The sequence below is a fragment of the Ranitomeya imitator genome, chromosome 2 (assembly GCF_032444005.1).
Source record: "Ranitomeya imitator isolate aRanImi1 chromosome 2, aRanImi1.pri, whole genome shotgun sequence".
NCBI lineage: Eukaryota > Metazoa > Chordata > Amphibia > Anura > Dendrobatidae > Ranitomeya > Ranitomeya imitator.
The window spans coordinates 70,644,494-70,665,926 of record NC_091283.1 but is presented as its reverse complement, the minus strand read 5'-3'; the positions used below and the strand labels follow the sequence as shown (position 1 = coordinate 70,665,926).

Below are 21,433 nucleotides of genomic sequence, written 5' to 3'. Positions count from 1 at the left end.
TACAATAAATGACCATTATCTCAAAACAACCCCGAGCTGTCAGTGTAGTCACAACATTCTGTAGCGAGAAGCTACAGTGTAAAGAGCGCGATTGTAATCGTCAGTAATACAATAGTCTATGAGAAAACTCCGGGGTCAGTGGACGCTTGTTGCCCATTTCTTGTTATTAATAATAATAATCTTTACTTTTATATAGCGTTAACATATTCCGCAGCGCTTTACAGGTTGCACACATTATCATCGCTGTCCCCAATGGGGCTCACACTCTAAATTCCCTTTCAGTATGTCTTTGGAAAGTGGGAGGAAACCGGAGTACCCGGGGGAAACCCACGCAAACACGGGGAGAACATACAAACTCCTTGCAGATGTTGTCCAAGGTAGGATTAGAACCCAGGACTCCAGTGCTGCAAGGCTGCGGTGCTAACCACTGAGTCACCGTGCTAGTGTGATTGCGACTTACGTGCAGCAGATGTCAGTAGTTATTACAAATGTCAGATTATTATAACTTACCTTTAATACCTTCCCAGAAATCATTGCGGTCTCTTCTCACAGAGGTGAATTTGCTCAGGTCGTGGTAAGTGCTCCAGATATACACGTATTTATCTTCAGAACCGCTCACGATGTAAGTGAAGTCATGGCTGAAAACACAAGAAAGGCCTGTTATAGTGTAAATCAAAGGAGTCTCCTGATCTTATCTATGGTATGCAAAATTCTTCTGAATGGTGGGTGTCCGACCACTGCGATCCCTGAAGGGGCATTTTATCTACACGGCAATGCCCACCTGCACCAAAAAAGTGCGACTGTGCCGTACTGTGGCTACTCCATTATGCCGGCTCCTTCCAATTGTTGGGACTCGACTAGTGATGAGCAAACATGATCAGATAAGGTGTTATGTGAGCATGCTTGGGTGCCTAAAGAGTGTCTGGAGACATAAGTTAGAGTCCCCGCGGCTGCTGTCTCACGGCTGTTAGCAGGAACACATGCCCGGATTGCCTGTTTGTTAGACAATCCCTGCATGTGTGGCGGTTGTTGAACAGCCATGAGACATGCAGCTGCGGGGACTCGAGCATATTATTTGAGCACGCTAAAGACACTCGGTTAGCAACCGAGCATCTTATTATTATTATTATTTATGGTTATAGCGCCATTTATTCCATGGCGCTTTACATGTGAGGAGGGGTATACATAATAAAAACAAGTACAATAATCTTAAACAATACAAGTCATAACTGGTACAGGAGGAATGAGGACCCTGCCCGCGAGGGCTCACAATCTACAAGGGATGGGTGAGAATACAGTAGGTGAGGGTAGAGATGGTCATGCAGCGGTTTGGTCGATCGGTGGTAGCTGCAGGTTGTAGGCTTGTCTGAAGAGGTGGGTCTTCGGGTTCTTTTTGAAGGTTTCGATGGTAGGCGAGAGTCTGATGTGTTGTGGTAGAGAATTCCAGAGTAGGGGTGATACGCGAGAGAAATCTTGTATATGATTGTGGGAAGAGGAGATAAGAGGGGAATAGAGAAGGAGATCTTGTGAGGATCGGAGGTTGCGTGCAGGAAAGTACCGGGAGACGAGGTCACAGATGTATGGAGGAGACAGGTTGTGGATAGCTTTGTATGTCATGGTTAGGCTTTTGTACTGGAGTCTCTGGTCAATGGGGAGCCAGTGAAGGGATTGACAGAGGGGAGAGGCCGGGGAATAGCGGGGGGACAGGTGGATTAGTCGGGCAGCAGAGTTTAGAATAGATTGGAGGGGTGCGAGAGTGTTCGAGGGGAGGCCACAGAGCAGGAGGTTGCAGTAGTCAAGGCGAGAGATGATGAGGGCATGGACTAGGGTTTTTGCAGATTCATGGTTGAGGAATGAACGGATTCGTGAAATATTTTGAGTTGAAGTCGGCAGGAAGTGGAAAGGGCTTGGATATGTGGTTTGAAGGAGAGATCAGCGTCAAGGATTACCCCGAGGCAGCGAGCTTGTGGGACTGGGGAAAGTGGGCAGCCATTTACTTTAATGGATAGGTTCGTTGGGGGGGTCGCTTGAGATGGGGGAAAGATGATGAATTCTGTTTAGTCCATATTAAGTTTCAGAAATCTAGCGGAGAAGAAGGATGAAATAGTGGACAGACATTGAGGGATTCTGGTTAGAAGGGAGGTGATATCTGGTCCAGAGATGTAGATCTGTGTGTCATCAGCATAGAGGTGATACTGAAAGCCATGAGATTCTATGGGCTGTCCCAGGCCAAAGGTGTAAATGGAGAAGAGCAGGGGCCTAAGGACTGAACCTTGTGGGACTCCAACAGATAGGGGGCGAGGTGAGGAGGTGGTGTGTGAGTGGGAGACGCTGAATGTCCGGTCTGTTAGGTATGATGAGATCCAGGATAGGGCCAAGTCTGTGATGCCAAGGGATGAGAGGGTCTGTAATAATAGGGAATGGTCCACTGTGTCAAAAGCAGCCGACAGGTCGAGGAGGAGGAGGACAGAGTAGTGTCGCTTGCTCTTGGCGGTTAAGAGGTCATTGGTGACTTTAGTTAGGGCAGTTTCAGTGGAATGGTGTGACCGGAAGCCAGATTGTAGGCGGTCGAAGAGGGAGCAAGAAGAGAGATGGGAGGACAGTTCAAGGTAAACATGTTGTTCCAGTAGTTTGGAGGCATAAGGGAGAAGTGATATAGGGCGATAGCTAGATACAGAGGATGGGTCAAGAGAGGGCTTTTTGAGGATAGGTGTGATGGAGGCATGTTTAAAGCTTGAGGGGAAAACACCAGTTGTTAGTGATAGGTTGAAGAGATGGGTTAGGGTTGGGATAAAGACTGTGGTGAGGTTTGGGATGAGGTGGGATGGGAGCGGGTCAAGTGCACAGGTGGTGAGATGCGATCTTGAGAGTAGAGTGGAGAGTTGATCTTCTGTAATGGTGGAGAAGTTGGTTTTGGAGGTGGAGGGCTGGGGAGTCGGGAGGAAGGGCTCTGGGGGTTGTTGACCAAAACTGTCTCTGATGTCATCAATCTTCTGCTTGAAAAATGAGGCAAAGTCTTCAGCGGAGATAAGTGGGGAGGGAGGAGGTGCTGGGGGACGGGGGACAGAATTGAAGGTGTTGAATAACTGTTTAGGGTTGTGAGACAGATATGAGAGATGAGAAGTAGGTTTGTTTAGCTGTGGTGAGTGTGGTCTTGAAAGTAGTGAGGGACTGTTTGAATGCGATGAAGATCTTCAGATAACACTTACACATTCGCTTATCACTAGACTCTACCAATCGAGAATCAATCACAAATCCTAGCAATGTGTTATCACTAGTATGGTACTGGTTCCCCTTGTGTACAGAAATCATCACACTAAGTCCAAACAAAACTCAGCGGAACAGCACGAGCACAGAATTGTTTGAGAAGTCTACCCCAAAAGACTCCTGAAACAAAAACACTTAGGGTAGGTGCGCATGGTCAGTAAACGCTGCGGGTTGGAAGCTGCATACTTGCGCAGCGTCTAACCCGCAGAGTTCAGATGTTACAGCATAGTGAATGGAGTTTCAAGAAATCCCACACTCACTATGCGTCACCCGCGGCTCACCTGCGGAGACGGACACGTAGCACATCTTTCCAGACTGCAGCATGTCAATTTATCTTGTGGAGACGCGAGTCTAAGATAAATATCACTAGTACAATTTATTGGATGTGGCGATTCCTCACGGTTCAACGAACAGCGAGGAGTCACACGATGATATCCAACGCCACCGGGGGTAAGAGTACCTCTCTTCCCCAACTGAAACCTAAATGCACTTACAAGAAGCGTAACCAAACTCGATTCCGATCCTTTTGGAACTCCTCGGGCTGGTCCGTCTCACGTCCAGCACAAAATCGCATCGGTGGTCAGAACCTTCCATTGACCTGTGAGAAAGGATTTCCCCTTTGCTAGCGAGGTTGGCTTGAGCCACCAGTGCAGGGACCTCCTGGTTGATGACGTTAGCCGGAACTCCCTGTCGAGAGAGAAAGGATTCTTGTCCCAGGACTTGAGGATGGCTAGTTGGAGAGGCCTGAGGTGAAACTGGGCAAATGGGACCGCTTCTATTGCTGCCCCCATCCTGTCGAGGACTCTCATGGCAAACCGGAGAGATCGAGGGGGTTTGCGGAGGAGGGTACGAACTCCTAGGCGGAGAGCCAGTGCCTTGTACTTGGGGAGGAGCACTAGACCCATGGAGGTGTTGAATAGCATTCCCAGGAAGGTCAGAGACTGACTCGGGGTTGGTGATGACTTTTGTAGGTTGACTAACCAGCCCATGCGACTCAGAGTGTTGATTGTGATTGAGACGCTGAGCTCGCAGTGCTTGAAGGTGGGAGCCTTGATGAGTAGATCGTCCAAGTATGGAACGACTACTATGCCTCTGGAGTGCAGGACGTCCATGGTTGCTGCCATGACTTTGGTAAACACTCTGGGAGCCGTAGCGATTCCGAACGGGAGAGCCACGAACTGGTAGTGGTCCTGGTTGATTGCGAACCTGAGAAATCTCTGATGGGCAGGTGCAATCGGTATATGCAGGTATGCGTCTTGTATGTCTATGGAGGCGAGATATTCTCCCTTCTCCATGAACGCAATAATGGACCGAAGGGACTCCATGCGGAAGTGACGGACCCGTACATATTTGTTGAGTTGTTTTAGGTCCAGTATGGGCCGCTCGCTGCCTCCTTTCTTGGGGACTACGAATAGATTGGAGTAGAACCCTCGGAAGCGCTCAGCCGTGGGGACCGGTACTAGGACTCCTGCTTGGAAAAGCGAGGAGACAGCTTATCGGAAGGCACGAGACTTGGCTGGTGGTTTTGGGGGGAGAGAGAGAAATAATCGGTCCGGTGGGTTGGAGGTGAACTCTATCTTGTATCCGGAAGACACTAGTTCCCTGACCCACCTGTCTTCTGTAATAGGCAGCCAGACTTGATGAAAGAGCAAAAGTCGGCCGCCTACGGATGTGGTGTCTTCCGGAGTCAGTGAGTCATGATGAGGAGAAAGTCTGAGATTTTCCTCCTCTGGGCTTAGACTGGGCTGCTTTTGACTGCCAGGTCTTGTCCGACAGTTGTGTCGATCGCAAGTTGTCCCTGCGTGGGGAGCGGTTACGATTTTGTGCTGGACGTGAGACGGACAAGCCCAAGGAGTTCCGAAAGGATCGGAATAGAGTTTGGTTACGCTTCTTGTAAGTGCATTTAGGTTTCAGTTGGGGAAGAGAGGTACTCTTACCCCCGGTGGCGTTGGATATCTTCGTGTCCAACTGTTCACCGAAAAGTCGCCCACTGAGGTAGGGGAGGTGCGTGAGGGACTTCTTTGAGGCTGCGTCCGCTTTCCATTCCCGCAGCCAGAGGATACGCCGAATTGTGATGGCGTTTGATGCTATCCCCGCTACACCCCTTGCTGAATCCAGAGCTGCATGAAGCATGTAATCTGCTACGACTGCTATTTGAACCGCTTGGTCCGACAGCTCATGAGCGGATGCTTGGAGGCCAGCTTGTAAATTTGTGGCCCAGGCCAGAATGGCCTTGGCAGCCCAAACAGAAGCGAACGCAGGAGCCAGGGATGTCCCTGCAGCCTCGAATATTGAACGAGCCATGCGTTCTACCTGCCGGCCTGCTGCGTCCCTGAGGGTTGAGCTATCTGGCAGTGAAAGGAGGGTCTGTGCTGCTAGTCTAGAGACTGGGGGGTCCACTTCGGGTGGGTCTGTCCATTCCTTGGTATCCTTCTGTGGGAAGGGGTACCTAGCCTCAAGATATTTGCGATTAGCGAATTTTTTCTCAGGCTGTGAAAACTGCTTTTTAAGGTTGCCTTAAACTCTGGGTGGTTAGAGAAAACCTTAGGCGGCTTCAGAGGTCCTTCAAAGGAAATCTTGTGTTCTGGGGCCTCTGGTGGCGGATCAGAAATGTCCAGCACCCGATGGATGGAAGTCCTCAACTAGCGCTGTATTGCTAGGAGGGATTGGGATTAGGGACCCCTCCGTTTCCTTGTCTGAGTCGGAGTCACAGATGCCTTCCGAATCCAGTGTATCACTGAGGCGTCCCCTGCTGGGTGAGCTGGGACGTAGGCCTTCTCTGGTCGGGGATCGCTGCGGAGATCTGCATGGTCTGTCCCTGGAAGGGGACGGTCTAGGTGACCTGGAACTACGGTGTCTCTCCCTAGAAGGGGATGACCGTGTGCTATGGGATGACGCAGATGGACTTGACCTATGGGTCCGCTTGCGTCCTGACCTAGACGTGATGTGCCAGGGTTGTCCTGTCCCTGAGTCAAGCTTCCACTTTGCTGGGTAACAGTCATAGCCGAGGCATGACTCTGGAGAGCCTGAAGCAATGTGGAGGTTAGGTTATCTATACACTGCCTCATAGATTGCGACATCTGAGTGACCCACTCCGGCGTGGCATTAGGCACAGAGGCATTGGCAGGGGCTTCTTGGGGCTCTGACACAGTAGTCTGAGTGCAGTCCTGGCAGTGCGGGTACGTGCTGCCACTAGGGAGAGCGGTCCTGCAAGCTGTGCAGAATGCATAATAGCAGTCCTGCCTGGTTCTCTTGGACCTTGAGCAGGGCAGAGTGCACAGAGTGCAGAAGGGCTGGCTATGCAGAGGACCCTACAGGGGTGGCTATGCAGAGGAACCTATAGGGGAGCCTTATAGGGAATATGGATTCACAGCCGAGTAAAAAACCCAGCTATGATCTTACCCCACCAGTTTGCCCCTAGGTCCAGCGCCGAAGATCCACAGTCCTGTGCCCCCGCTCCCCCCCCCCCCCGGAGACTGGCTGGCCTGGTCCTGGTTCTGCTGACCAGGAGATGAAGGGTTAATCCTTGCTGCAGTAGAAATGGCCGCCGAGGAGAAGTGGAAGGGGGAGAAGGGGGCGGAGAGGTGAAGCCGCGGCCTAAATTAGATAACTGATGCCCAGAAAGGCTCCAGGCCGGCGCGAAAGTCCGGGAGGGGGTCGGATCTGAACCGGACCTCCATCCCCCCCCCCCCCCCCCCCCTGATTTAAAGGCAGGATAGCGGTGGGGCTATAAGCGGAAGGGGGGCCCTGTGAGGGGTCCCCCTGAGACAGTATAGAGCTGGTGCTGCCGCAGAGACAGGGGTGCAGGGAGCCCTGTGTCTCTATTGTGCCATGCCTGCCTGCACTCCCCCCAGCCCCGACAGGAGCCCGCAGCTGGGCTGGGGTCCCTGGATGCAGGCGCAGTGTGCTGGCCCATTGCTGGGAGCTGCAGAGTGCTGCCTGTACAGGCCCTACCTGAGAAGTCTCAACCTAATGCCCCCAGAGGGGGATTAGGGAGGGTGCTGCTATGACCTTCAGGGGGCTTTATCCTCGCCTCGACCTCAACCCAGAAACCAAAAGGAATTTGGGAAGGAGGGGGGTCTCGACTTCGAACCAGCACCCGAGAGACTGGGGAAGGAGCGACATGGGGAATAACCATCTCGACTTCAACCGGGCACCCCGTAATAAGGGGCCGAGGAAGGAGCCATGCCGGGAGTCTCACAGGAGACCCTCTTTTCTTCATCTGTAATCCGTCGGAAAAAATGAAGTAAAAATTTTTAGGTGTGCCTCCTATGCGACACTAAGCAAAAACTGGAGAAGGCTGACGCCGTCCAGGGGTGTATACTGCAGAGGAGGAGCCACGGTTAATCTTTTTCAGATTATGCACAGTGTCGCCTCCTAGTGGACAGCAGCATAAAACCCATGGTCCTGTGTCCCCCAATGAGGCAACAGAGTAATTATGGCTGTTGGAAGAAGGGGAGTAAAAAACAATAACAGAAAATTACAAGGTCACGGGAGGGTTCAAGGTTTGTGTTTTCTGCGCTGAGAGACCTTTAGGCCATGTTCACATGTTTTGCTGCGGACCTGCAGCGTTTCCGCAGCGGTTTCCCATGAGTTTACAGTACAATGTAAACCTATGGAAAACGAAATCCGCAGTGCAGATGCTGCGAAAAAAAATGCGCAGAAAAGCAGCGCTTTACAATCCGCAGCATGTCAATTCTTTGTGCGGATTCCGCTGCAGGTTTACCCCTGCTCCAATAAAAAACTGCAGGTGTAAACCCGCAGTGAAAACCGAGGTAGAAACCGCGATACATCTGCAGTAAAAACCGCAGCGGTTTTGCACTGCGGATTTTTCAAATCCGCTGCGGAAAAATCCGCAGCACTCACAGATACGTGTGCACATACCCTTAGAAGACACTTCCTTTTCATTTCTCCTACAAAACAACTCCCTTTTTATATATTTGGTTTTGTAAGAGAATTAGGGGGAGAAAGAGCAGGTCACTAATTTGAAGTGTCCGATAATGGAAAACACTAAACTAAGCACTGTTCAATCAGAAGCCTGCAAAAAAATGCCTCAGAAGAAGAAAAAAAATCTTCCAAAAACATTTGAAAACCCTTCAAAACCACTGTTGTCTGAAACTATTTAACCGCCCCCAAAAATAGAAAATTCAGAAATCAACCAATTCTGAGCCTTGAAATATGACCCAGGAATGAATAATTCTGCTAACTGACTTTAGGAAATTTTTTGTGACTTTTTGTCATTTTTTATTATAAGGTTCATAAATTATTTTCATACTTTGGGCCGTCCGATCACATAATAAAAATCAGAAAGGTGTTGCGTTTTTCCTTACCTGAAGCTGGCTTTGATTTGGCTGCTGCTGTTCACACAGCCTTTGTACTTCATAGATAAGGACAGGTCTCTTAAGTCGTACAGCCGTATTCTTGAATCGTTAGAGGTCACCAAGATCTGAAACAGAGAAAACAACGAGACGTTAGAAATCTCAGAATTATTATAAATGTTTTCACATCAATATCCATTAAAGAAAAAAAAAATATTATTATTACTAAGTTAATGACCTTATTTTCTCCAGGCAATGGCTCAATTCCAGTAATTTTTCTTCCGACCCTATTTCGCCCCCTTGTGGATCGCACGTGTATTTGGGTGTGGTATTTCAGATGCTAAAAAAAACCAAAAACAAATTCCTTCAAAACACAATTCAGAATCCACTGTGGACCATGCCCCAGATTTCCCAGCCACGCACAACCCGAATCAATAATAAGCATTAGGCATGTGCATGTGTTAGTGAATGTAAGGGGTTGTTCAGTGCTCGGACAACCCCTTCTCACTTGGTCCTGATAAAATAATAAAGTCTATACTCCTCTCCTGTGCTGATCCGTTACCACGATGTCAGCACTCTCTGTATGGCGCTTTTGTGCGGTGGTATGACATGTGACTCCAGCGCCCAATCAGCACTGGCGTCACTGCCTCTGCCTTCGGAGAAACTGAACATGAAGAGGAAGTCCGGGCTGCGGCTCATCTCTAACTTCCTCTTCACGTTCAGTACAACAGAAGGTGAGGACAGTGACGCCAAAACTAACTTGGCACCGGGGTCTCGTGTCGCAATAACCATACAGGAGCCCCGGAGAGAGCGAGTGCCGACAATGCGGGAATGGCTCCAGTACGGGAAGCAAGTATTAGCTTGATCAGGGCCAAGCGTGGGGAACGAGAATGGTTGTTGGCCTAGTTGTGGACATCCCCTTTAAGTTTCAGCTTCAGGACTTGAAAGTATCCTGGTCAGACCTTATCAACCCTTTAGGCTGTGTGCACACGTTGCTGATTTTTTGCGTTTTTTTCGCGATAAAAACACTATAAAACTGCAAAAAAACAGCATACAATATGCATCCCATCATTTTGAATGAATTCTGCATGTTTTGTGCACATGATGTGTTTTTTTTTTCCGCGAAAAAAACGCATCACGGTAAAAAAAACGCAGCATGTTCATTAATTTTGCGGTTTTTTTTGCGAATTTCCCACTATAAAATGCATTGGGAAATGTCCGGAAAAAACGCACCAAAAACGCATGCAGATTTCTTGCAGAAAATTTCAGGTTTTTCTCAGGAATTTTCTGCAAGAAATCCTGAACGTGTGCACATAGCCTTTAAAGAACACAAACACTTTTTTTTTTGTTTTTGTGCTTTCCAGAGTAAAAATGTTTTTTAAATTTTTCTGTCTATGTAGCGGTATGACGGCTTTTTTTATTTTTAGAAGACTTGTATTTTTGAATGATACAAGTCATTTAACCATACAATGTACTAGAAAACGGGAAAAAATTAAGGGAAAAAAATAATAATAAATAATAAATTGCAATGCCCCATTTGTTTTCTGGGGTTTTGTATGTATAGTGTTCTTTATGAAGTTAATATGACCTGGCAGTATCATTCTCGATATCAATGATATAAGGCTTGTTTTGTATTTTTATTAATACAAATTTTAGTAGTTAAAAAAAATTCAGAACTTTTTTTAAATTAAATAAATAAATGGCTTGCCACCATTTTCTGAGACGGGTAACTCTTTGTCTTTATTTTTTAATTTGTGAATTAACAATCTGTTTATGATCACATATATGTGGTCAGTTTTCAAGAGGTCTACACATCTATCAATAGGTTTTACTGATTAAGCCAACCAAGGAAATGTAGCCAGACACGACAGTCATAACGACAGCCACTCACACAGCAGCTTTCCATTCCGGTCTATGGAGGGGGTCATGAGTTGGGGACCCCCTATACGATGTCTATACGCCCTAGCAGGGTCACATGGACAGTGCTGTTCTTCACGAGACGACCCCTGTAAGGAGGCTGGCGTACAAAGAGGAATCCCACAATGTGCTTGGACACAGGAGACCCTGACGGAGCCAAAATACCTCTGTGTCGTAGAATATGCACCTTCCATCGTACGTGCCGATCACCGCGTGTTTGCCGTTCTGACAGAAATTGGCAGCTGTGATCAGCTTCGTCTGGCCATCGATTTCATTCCACAAGGCGACTTTCTTGTCCGGAATGTTCCAAAGTCGAAGTTTCCCATCCAAGGATCCGCTCAAGAAGTATCGGTCATCCTACAGAGACACATAAGGGGACATCACTGGTTATGTGGGCAGCGAACAATCAAAACGGACGACGTCGCGCATCAGCAATGCTGCTGTAAAAAGGAGGCTGTTCTAGTACAGGGGGTCTCACATCTGGATGACGCGCCTTAAAATGACAGCCGCCCCTGAATCTGCTGCCACCCCCGGAAAACAGCGGTACCAGGACAGTATATCTTTGGATCATAAAAAATATATTAACTTTTTTTTTCCCCCCCAACAATAGATTTTCATTAAATTAATAAAATAAACAAACAGGTAAAGTGCAGTGATCAAAAAGAAAAACATTTAGTTGGGTGAAGTACAAGGGAACGGGCTAAAGTAACTGATGGGAGGGAGTAGAGGGTAAAGAAGGGGGGAAAGGAGCCCGAGGAGTGTGGGGTAGTGGAGTCTAAATTTAATATAAAGAAATAGGAGGAGTCAGGAGCGTGTAGACGGTAGTGAAGGTTTGGCGAAGGGAGTGTGGTTGGCGTATTCCGCTCACGGAAGCCAAATTCTCTCAAATTTACAGACTTTCTCCATAAGTATGACAGATAATTTTTCATTGATCATCTACCAAGAAAGGCGTCTCTTGACTTCTGACAAATCTACACTTGATTTTTTCCAGGCCAATGCTATAGTTTGCGTCGCCGCTAGGAATATAAATGAAATTAGAATTTGGGTGTTGTAGGGATGTGTTTGTTAAGTAAGGCTTCCCAAGTTTTTTTTTTTTTCTTTTTTAAAGGGAACCTGTCACCCCCACCCCTGGCGTTTGTAACTAAAAGAGCCAGCTTGTGCAGCACTGCATTCTGACAAGGGGGCTCTTTTAGTTCGGGTCCCTGGCACTGCTGCGATAATCGCTTTTGAAATTTGTCCCTCATACCTGTGAAATCACCAGGGGGGTAGGTCTTTCCCCCCTAATCCAGACGCCTCACAGCCGCCACTTATGGCCTGTGCGTGCCGGGCGCCGCCTCCTCTTCCTTCACTAGCGTCCCCGGATCCTGCGCTGTAAGTTCGAAGGCGCCGGGGACGCTAATGAAGGAAGAGGAGGCGGCGCCCGGAGGCCATGAGTGACGGCTGTGAGGAGTCTGGATTAGGGGGGAAAGACCTACCCCCCTGGCGATTTCACAGGTATGAGGGACAAATTTCAAAATCGATTATTGCAGCAGTGCCAGGGACCCGAACTAAAAGAGCCCCCTTGTCAGAATGCAGCATTAGTGCAGCACAAGGTGGCTCGGGGTGGGGTGATTGGGGGGGTGGCAGGTCCCCTTTAAGGTGTCTGTTACTGAGAGATTAAGGCGATATACCCTAGTCTAAAAGCTGTGCACCATGGGGCACATCCATCACATATGGTACATATTCCCGTCAGAATCACAACGTCTAACACACTTGGGAGAATAGCCAGGAACTGCTTTGGCGACCCTAGCTGGGGTTAGGTACCATCTTGGTTATCACCTTATAGTTTGTCTCTAGCATTAAGGCAGGGGTGGGGAACCTCAGGCCCCAGGGCCATTTACGGCCCTCGATGACCTTTCATCAGGCCCCCCGTGCAGATTCTTTGTTCACACACACATACAGTGTTCACTACTGAACACTGAAGGGCATGCAATGAAAGATTACGTCCTGACACCAGTGCCAGAGTCAGGATGTACTTTGTTGGCGGAGTTTGTACGTCCCCCGAGAAATGGTATAAACATCCAAATGGCCCTTAGCAGAAAAAAAAAAAAGAATCCCCACCCCTGCATTAAGGCATTTGGGATTCCACCGGTTGAAGAGGACCATATCTGAGACCAGTCTGAGTCCGTAAGGGCAGAGCCGATATCAGACCCCCAGCGAGAGGTATAAGGTTTGGCTACGTTCACATTTGCGCTGTGCGCCGCTGCGTCGGCGATGCAACGCACAACGCAAATAAAAACGCACCAAAACGCACGCAAAATCGCTGCGTTTTGCGACGCATGCGTCGTTTTTTGCCGAAATTTGGACGCAAGAAAAATGCAGCTTGTTGCGTTTTCTTGGTCCGACGCTTGCGGCAAAAAAGACGCATGCGTCGCACAACGCAACAAACAAAAACGCATGCGTCCCCCATGTTAAATATAGGGGCGCATGACGCATGCGTCGCCGCTGCGTCGCCCGACGCAAACTGGCATAACGCTAGTGTGAACGTAGCCTTAATGACACCTGTGAGTAGAGGAGTGGGATGGTACCTGGGGTCTGTGGATTCTGGCGACACCTTTGTTCGAAAGGAGTAAACATGTAAGGCGGGGTGGAGTTTCTCAGAAGTGCGGTAATAAAGTTCTTGAGTTGTAAATAGCGGAATATTTCTCTAGGAGGGAGTTTGTACTTTTCTTGGAGGGCTGGGAGAGTAATGATACCATCAACGTTAAATAGATGGTGGACTCTCGTAATCCCTGCAGAGACACAAAGACGAAGGGGGGGGGGGGAGGGGGAAAGGGAAGGACAGAATTGGATCCATAACTTGTTTGCGTTGTGCTGGGAGGATCCATAATAAAGCGTCAAGGGTCATTGGGCGACACTCAGGGGCTTCTAAGGAACAAAACACAAACTTTATCATACATACTAATATTGCAGTATTAGGTCTAGCAGTGAGAGTTTTATTATTTAATGACATGGGGGCGTGAGCCGTTTTATGCAGCTGAAATTGTACTTTTTTATCTGTTTGTTCAGATAATATGGAAATTATAGTATAATTGTGACAATGGATAGTTTATAAAAGGTTTTTTCCTGCCTCCCGACTTCCTACTTGGGAAGGAGCCATGCACTCCTGATTGACAGTTCATGGCAGTATGAAAGACTGTGGAGGTGGCAAGAAACCCACGCAACAAGCAGCAACCGCGGAGACTCAAATATATTATTCGAGCATGCCAAAGTCACTTGGATAGCGCTTGAGCATGCTTAGATAACACCTTATCCGAGAACGCTCACTCATCACTAGTGCCCAGTTCTTTACAGTAGGGAAATTCCTCTTTAGAAATTCTATAAATTGCAAATTTCCTTTCATGTTCCGGATATATACCCCTTCTTCCCCCCCGGTGCTGCGAACCATAAAACAATCATATCTCGGAACAATTAGCCAACCTTTTATAGTCGCTAATAAAATGAACAAACCCCAGCTGAGTGCCGAGAGCGTGTGATACAGAAGAACAACAATAAAGCTGTATTTCACAGTCATTAGAGGGATGTTTGCTATAAAAAAGACCTCAGCGTAATAGTAAAGTGAGGGTAAAAGTGTCAAGAATGAAAACAAACGGATACAAAGCAGATCTAACGGAAGGTTTAATATGTCAGGCACTATATCTACAGATATCATCGATTATAATAATAATAATAATAATTTTATTTATATAGCGCCAACATATTCCGCAGCGCTTTACAAATTATAGAGGGGACTTGTACAGACAATAAACATTACAGCATAACAGAAATACAGTTCAAAACAGATACCAGGAGGAGTGAGGGCCCTGCTCGCAAGCTTACAAACTATGGGGAAAAAGGACTAGGACCACAGTAACCACTGACCAGGAAGGTATTGGTGAGCGCCGAAAAATCATCATGTTACAATATTACATCTCTACTAACCTGGGTACAATGAGGTATTAAAAGAGGTATTCCAGCCATAATGAATGTGGTAAGGAGGAGTCTGTATACAGGGGCGGTCCAGCATTTGTTAATAATAACTAAATTAAAATCGGTCTATGATTACTATATATATCAGCTGGCCGCTTCCGTCCCGCTGCCGACAAACACCTGATGTTGCCAAAGGACTGCAGCCGCCAGGAATTTCCCCCAAAATTCTGCCAGAATTGGGGCAACTCTCATGCAGAGGCTGTAGGTTGTGGCCTGTGGTGGGTGGGTGGTCTTGAGTAATGGCCGACCCTCCGACAGTTATGTATTGTAATAAAGCATACAGATAGAGGGTTTTAGTGGTTTAATCCATTTCTGTTGCTTTTTTTTTTTTTTTGCTTCCTTTTTGCCTTCCTTTCTCCCAAAAGTCAACTTTTTATTTATTCTTATTATTAAGACTTTTTTACGGAAGAGGAAATAGCAATTTTTTTACAGTTAAAGTAGAAAAAAGGGAGTGATTCCATTTTTTTTTTAGATATTTTTTATTTTAAATATTTAAAACTATTTTTATATTTTTTTTATTTTTAGTCTTTTTAAGGGATGTGCTTCTTCTATATACTGCAATTCTACAGTATTGCAGTATATAGTTAAAATGCCATTCTCCTGTAGGAGGATTAAGATGACAGCCATGACATGACAGCTCATTGGCACCCCTCATTTGCGTTTCGGGAACTGGGGTCTGTGGCAGCCAGTGCACCAGCACATGGGCCATAATAATGTCATGGTGAGCAATTGACAGTGGCACTAAAATGGCTGAACAGCAGCGATCTCGGTGGCTTCTGTTACAGGCAGATGCCAGAGGTGTATTTTTCCAAGGTATGGTGCTGACGAGATATAGGACTTACTGTTAAGGAAAGAAATTATACAAGATTTCTGATTGCAAAAAAACCTGACTGTTTACATCTAGAGCAGGGATGGGGAATCTTTCTGCGAAGGGCCATTTGGATAATTATACCATCCTTCGGGGGCCGTACAAACTCCACCAACAAAGTACATCCTGACTCTGGCACTGGTGTCAGGACGTAATCTTTCATTGCATGCCCTTCAGTGTTCAGTAGTGAACAATGTGTGTGTGCTAACAGAGCAAGAAGAAATTAATGAGCTGGTGGCAATCAAAATACACCTCCCTGCCCAAGAATGCGGTCCCTGAGAAATGGCGTAAATGGCCCTGGGGCCTCCCACCCCTGATCTATAGGATGAGCCTGTGATAGTCAGCTGGAACCAAGATTTAGCTTGTTTACTGGTGTATTTAAAGTCATTGTGCTGTTGAAACACCCATTTTAAGGGCATCTCCTCTTCAGTGTAAGATAATCCCTGGTAGGTGGTAAGTAGGTCCGGCACCATAGTAAGAGAAACATGCCCATATCATGATACTTGCACCACCATGCTTCACTGTGTGCAGGGTGTACTGTGGCCTGAATGCAGAGTTCGGGAGTTGTCTGATGAACTGTCTGCGGCCCATGGATCCAAAAAGAATTTTACTTTCATCAGTCCACAAAATGTTTCTCCATTTCTCTTTAGGTCAGTTTATGTGTTCTTTGGCATATTGTATCCGCTTCAGTACGTGTCTTTTTTTTTTTTCTTTTTTTTTTTAACAGTGGGACTTTGCGGGGACTTCCTGCTAAGAGATTAGCTTCACACAGGTGTCTTCTAACTGTTACAGTCCTCAGATGTAAGGCTAGTTTCACACCAGCGTTTTGGTGAGCTGCGGACTTCCTCTGTGAAGCCCCGCCCACGGCCACACCTCCGCTGCTCAGCACCGCCCACTTCCACATGCGGCCTGAGTACCTATCTTTAACATTAGGTACGCAAGTCGTGCTGATGTATGCGGATGCCTCCGCATGCGTCGTTTTCACGCTGCAGAGAAAAAAAGAAATTCCAACCAGCTGCGTTTTACGTGAGTCGCCGCATCGTCAAAATGACGCATGCGGAAGCATCCGCATACATCCGCACGACCTACGTACCTAATGTTAAAGATAGGTACTCGAGCCGCATGCGGAAGTGGGCGGAGCTGAGCGGCCGGGGCTTCACAGAGGAAGTCCGCAGCCCTCCGCAGCTCAGCAAAACGCTAGTGTGAAACTAGCCTAACTTGAGACTGTCTGATCATCCTGGAGCGGATCATCAGCTGAGCCTTTGCCATTCTGGCTATTTTTCCATCCATTCCAATGGTAGTCATCCACTTTCTTCCATATCGCTCTGGTTTGGCTTTCCATTTTAAAGCATTGGAGAGCATACACAGACTCAGAAACCTGCAGATCATGAATGCGGAGTCTGTTGGTTTTTTTAGAATCTACTGCACCAACTGGTAAGTTGTTTGACATGTGGCAATATAGTTTATACCAAAAACCATGATTAATCTAGTTAGTCATATTGGACTGCTATTATTTTAAACACTACTGTATATGTGTGCTCATGTAAGTGGTGTACTGGGGGCTAGCTTATGCCCTGCATACCTTTGCACACTTCCCTAATAAAGCGGGTACGTTTCACATGTAAACTGATGGACTATCTGTTATTGTTTTATTGTGTATTAACATGTCAAACAGCGTGCTCTCGTATGTACTTAGAAGTTATATATTTCTTTATGGGTTAGGGACAGAGATAGGGAGATATAGTGATAGAGTAAGGTTTAATATTAATAAGGGGTCATTTAGGAGTTAGAACACTGGCGGGCACTGTAGAGTAGGAGATTAGATTCAGTTGGATAAGAACTGGTTTCAGTCAGAGTAGTGACAGTTGAGAAAGGAGATGGGGCCCGGCTGTGGCTGGAAGAGTGTCTCCCTGAGGTAATCAGTCAGATCTGTCAGGTTGTGAGAGGAATGAGTCTTTGAGGAGAAGCTCAAAAAGTCCAGGCCCCACGGGCGGTATGAGGCATGAGGTGGAGAGGATCAGAGCAGCATGAGAGAGACAGCGGCTAGGCTTAATGATAAATCCCAGAACGTCCGAGACCTACGGTCTGAAAAGGATTGGCAGTGGCATCCTTTAGTTTCGCCCAGGATGGGGAAAGTGGACGATGAGCATCAGAAACAAGCTAGCATGGCTACTAAGGGAGCTGCGGTACCGGAGGATACGGTACAGGAACAAGAAATGACAGGAAGGACCAGGGACAGGTTCAGGGAAAGGAATGTCCTTGTAGTATGAAGATTACATTGCCATGTCTGTGATAAAACTGGACGAGCTCAGTAAAGTTGTTTTATTAAAAATGACCTTGGACTCGGACCTTCATTGTGTGGTGCTGAAGAACTCTGGAATGCAGCAACCTGAGGAAAACTCGATTTCACAAGTGAGTGACTGGCAATGCATACACATTACTCAGACTGGGCATGATGTTTATGGAGCGGAGAGCCAGGGTGTGGAAATACAGAAGACTACCTACCACCCCGGATATATATATATATATATATATATATATATATATATATACACACATACAGTTAGGGCCAGAAATATTTGGACAGTGACACAAGTTTTGTTATTTTAGCTGTTTACAAAAACATGTTCAGAAATACAATTATATATATCATATGGGCTGAAAGTGCACACTCCCAGCTGCAATATGATAGTTTCCACATCCAAATCGGAGAAAGGGTTTAGGAATCATAGCTCTGTAATGCATAGCGTCCTCTTTTTCAAGGGACCAAAAGTAATTGGACAATGGACTCTAAGGGCTGCAATTAACTCTGAAGGCGTCTCCCTCGTTAACCTGTAATCAATGAAGTAGTTAAAAGGTCAGGGGTGGATTCCAGGTGTGTGGTTTTGCATTTGGCATTTGACTGGAAGGTAACAGAACACCGACCACTACAATGTTTCGGTTTCTTTTCTCTTTCACCCCCATACTACTTTCCTTCTTACAATCTCCTGCAATCACTCCACCTAGTAAGGAAATAGTCATTTCTCCCTCAATACTCCCCAGCCATCTCACCTTCTCCTCAGAACTGTTCCTCCACATACAATCCTTTTTATCCAGACACACACGGCCGCATCATGTCCTATCCTGCTCCCACCTTCTAATGATCTGTCTGCTACTCCTCATTGCTGGTGACATATCCCCAAATCCCGGCCCTCCCCAATTCATCCCCACACTCGTTTCTAACCCCCTGCCACGATCCTCCGCACGTTTTCCCAACTACGACAACCTCATACCCATTCATCCAGCCCCCACTCCCCAGCTCCCCCTACTTGGAGCACTATGGAACGCACGCTCCATCTGCAACAAACTGCCATTTATCCATGACCTCTTCATCACCAACAAACTCTCCTTCCTCGGCCTCACCGAAACCTGGCTCACCCCCTCTGACTCGGCCTCTCCAGCTGCGCTCTCCTATGGCGGATTCCACCTCTCTCACACCCCTCGCCCCAGCAACAAACGCGGTGGAGGAGTTGGCTTGCTCCTGTCCGACACCTGCTCCTTCACTCCAATCCCGTTACCACCCTCCGCTAATCTTCCCTCGTTTGAGGTGCACTCTGTCCGCATCTATTCCCCCTCCAACTGGCTGTCATCTACCGCCCCCCAGAACTAGCCATCTCCACCTTTCTCGACCACTTCACCACCTGGCTACTTCATTTCCTCTCTGTTGACATCCCCACTATCATCATGGGTGATTTCAATGTCCCCATTGACACTTTCAACTCAGCTGCCTCTAAACTTTTATCACTGACTGCCTCCTTCGGCCTCACTCAATGGTCCTCTGAGGCCACTCACAAAGATGGCCACACGCTGGACCTCATCTTCACCCGCCTCTGCTCCCTTACTAACCTCACTAACACACCCCTCCCCCTGTCTGACCACAACCTACTGACATTCTCATCCCTCTCCTCTCCTAGGGTGCAACCCCCACTCCACAAACTCACTCACCCTCGCAGAAATCTCAAACATCTCAACTTACAATCACTCTCTGAGTCCCTTCTCCCTCTCACAGACATAGCTTCCCTTCACGACACAGATGCTGCTGCCACTTTTTATAACACCACAATAACAGCAACACTCGATTCGGCCGCCCCACTCATGCATAGTAAAACTCGTACAATTAACAGGCAGCCCTGGCTGACCAGCCTGACCAAAGAATTGAGACGGGCTTCCAGGATTGCTGAGCGGAGATGGAAGCGATCCCACTCTGCCGACCACTTCACTGCATACAAGCAGTCCCTCGCCAGCTTCAGGTCTGCGCTCACTGCCGCAAAACAAACTTACTTCTCATCCCTCATATCCTCCCTGTCCCACAACCCTAAACAGCTTTTCAACACTTTCAATTCTCTACTCCGTCCCCCCGCACCTCCTCCCTCCCCCCTCATTTCTGCTGATGACTTCGCCTCTTTCTTTAAACAGAAGATCGATACGATCAGAGAAAGCTTTGGCCCACAGCGCCCACTACCCCTCTTAGCTGCTCAGCCCTGCTCCTCAAAAACCAGCTTCTCCACCATGACAGAAGATCAGCTCTCCACCCTCCTGTCAAGATCACACCTCACCACCTGCACGCTTGACCCGCTCCCATCCCACCTCATCCCTAACCTTTCCACGGTCTTCATCCCAACCCTAACGCACCTCTTCAACCTCTCACTCACAACAGGCGTCTTTCCCTCATCCTTCAAGCATGCCAAGATCACACCCATCCTCAAAAAGCCCTCCCTCGACCCATCCTCTGTGTCTAGCTATCGCCCGATATCTCTTCTCCCTTATGCCTCCAAATTGCTGGAGCAACACGTCCATCTTGAACTGTCCTCCCACTTCTCCTCCTGCTCCCTCTTTGATCGGTTACAATCAGGCTTCCGTTCCCATCACTCAACTGAAACTGCCCTAACTAAAGTCACCAATGACCTACTAACTGCCAGGAGCAAGCAACACTACTCTGTCCTCCTTCTCCTGGACCTGTCTTCTGCCTTTGACACTGTAGACCACTCCCTTTTGCTACAAATCCTCTCATCCCTTGGCATCACAGACTTGGCCCTTTCCTGGATCTCGTCATATCTGACAGACCGAACATTCAGTGTCTCCCTCCCCCACACCACCTCCTCACTTCGCCCCTTGTCAGTCGGTGTTCCTCAAGGCTCTGTTCTAGGACCCCTACTCTTCTCCATCTACACTTTCGGCCTGGGACAGCTCATAGAATCCCACGGTTTGCAGTACCATCTCTACGCTGATGACACGCAGATCTACCTCTCCGGACCTGACCTCTCCTCCTTGCTTACCAAAATCCCGCACTGTCTGTCTGCCATTTCAGCCTTCTTTTCTGCTCGCTTTCTACAACTGAACATGGACAAAACAGAATTCATCATCTTTCCCCCATCTCACTCTACCCCTCCACCAGACCTATCCATCAATGTCAATGGCTGCTCACTATCCCCAGTCCCACACGCCCGGTGCCTCGGGGTGATCCTCGACTCTGCCCTCTCTTTCAAGCCACATATCCAAGCCCTTGCCTCCTCCTGTCGTCTCAAACTCAAAAATATTTCCCGGATCCGTGCTTTCCTTGATCGCAACACTGCGAAAACGCTAGTGCATGCCCTTATCATCTCCCGCCTCGACTACTGCAACCTCCTACTCTCTGGACTCCCCTCTAGCACTCTGGCACCACTCCAATCCATCCTACACTCTGCTGCCCGACTAATCCACCTGTCCCCCCGCTATTCCCCAGCCTCTCCCCTGTGTCAAGCCCTTCACTGGCTTCCTATCGCCCAGAGACTCCAGTTCAAAACCCTCACACTGACATACAAAGCCATCCACAACCTGTCTCCTCCATACATCTGTGACATGCTCTCCCGGTACCTACCTACACGCAACCTCCGATCCTCCCAAGACCTCCTTCTCTACTCCCCTCTCATCTCTTCTTCCCATAACCGCATCCAAGACTTCTCCCGTGCTTCCCCCATACTCTGGAACTCTCTACCCCAACACATCAGACTCGCGCCTACCATAGAAACCTTCAAAA

General features: G+C 47.8%; 1 protein-coding gene across 2 annotated transcripts in view; it reads right to left on the bottom strand.

Annotated features, from left to right (window-relative positions):
• WDR44 (WD repeat domain 44) overlaps nt 1–21,433 on the bottom strand; it is a 108,238-nt gene that overhangs the window by 7,528 nt on the left and 79,277 nt on the right. For both annotated transcript variants that reach the window (XM_069746931.1, XM_069746932.1), the window contains exons 15-18: nt 10,668–10,859; nt 8,824–8,925; nt 8,598–8,713; nt 511–638 (exon numbers count right to left, since the gene is read on the bottom strand). In XM_069746931.1, coding sequence (XP_069603032.1) covers nt 511–638; nt 8,598–8,713; nt 8,824–8,925; nt 10,668–10,859 — 538 coding nt within the window. The remainder of the gene's footprint in view (nt 1–510; nt 639–8,597; nt 8,714–8,823; nt 8,926–10,667; nt 10,860–21,433) is intronic.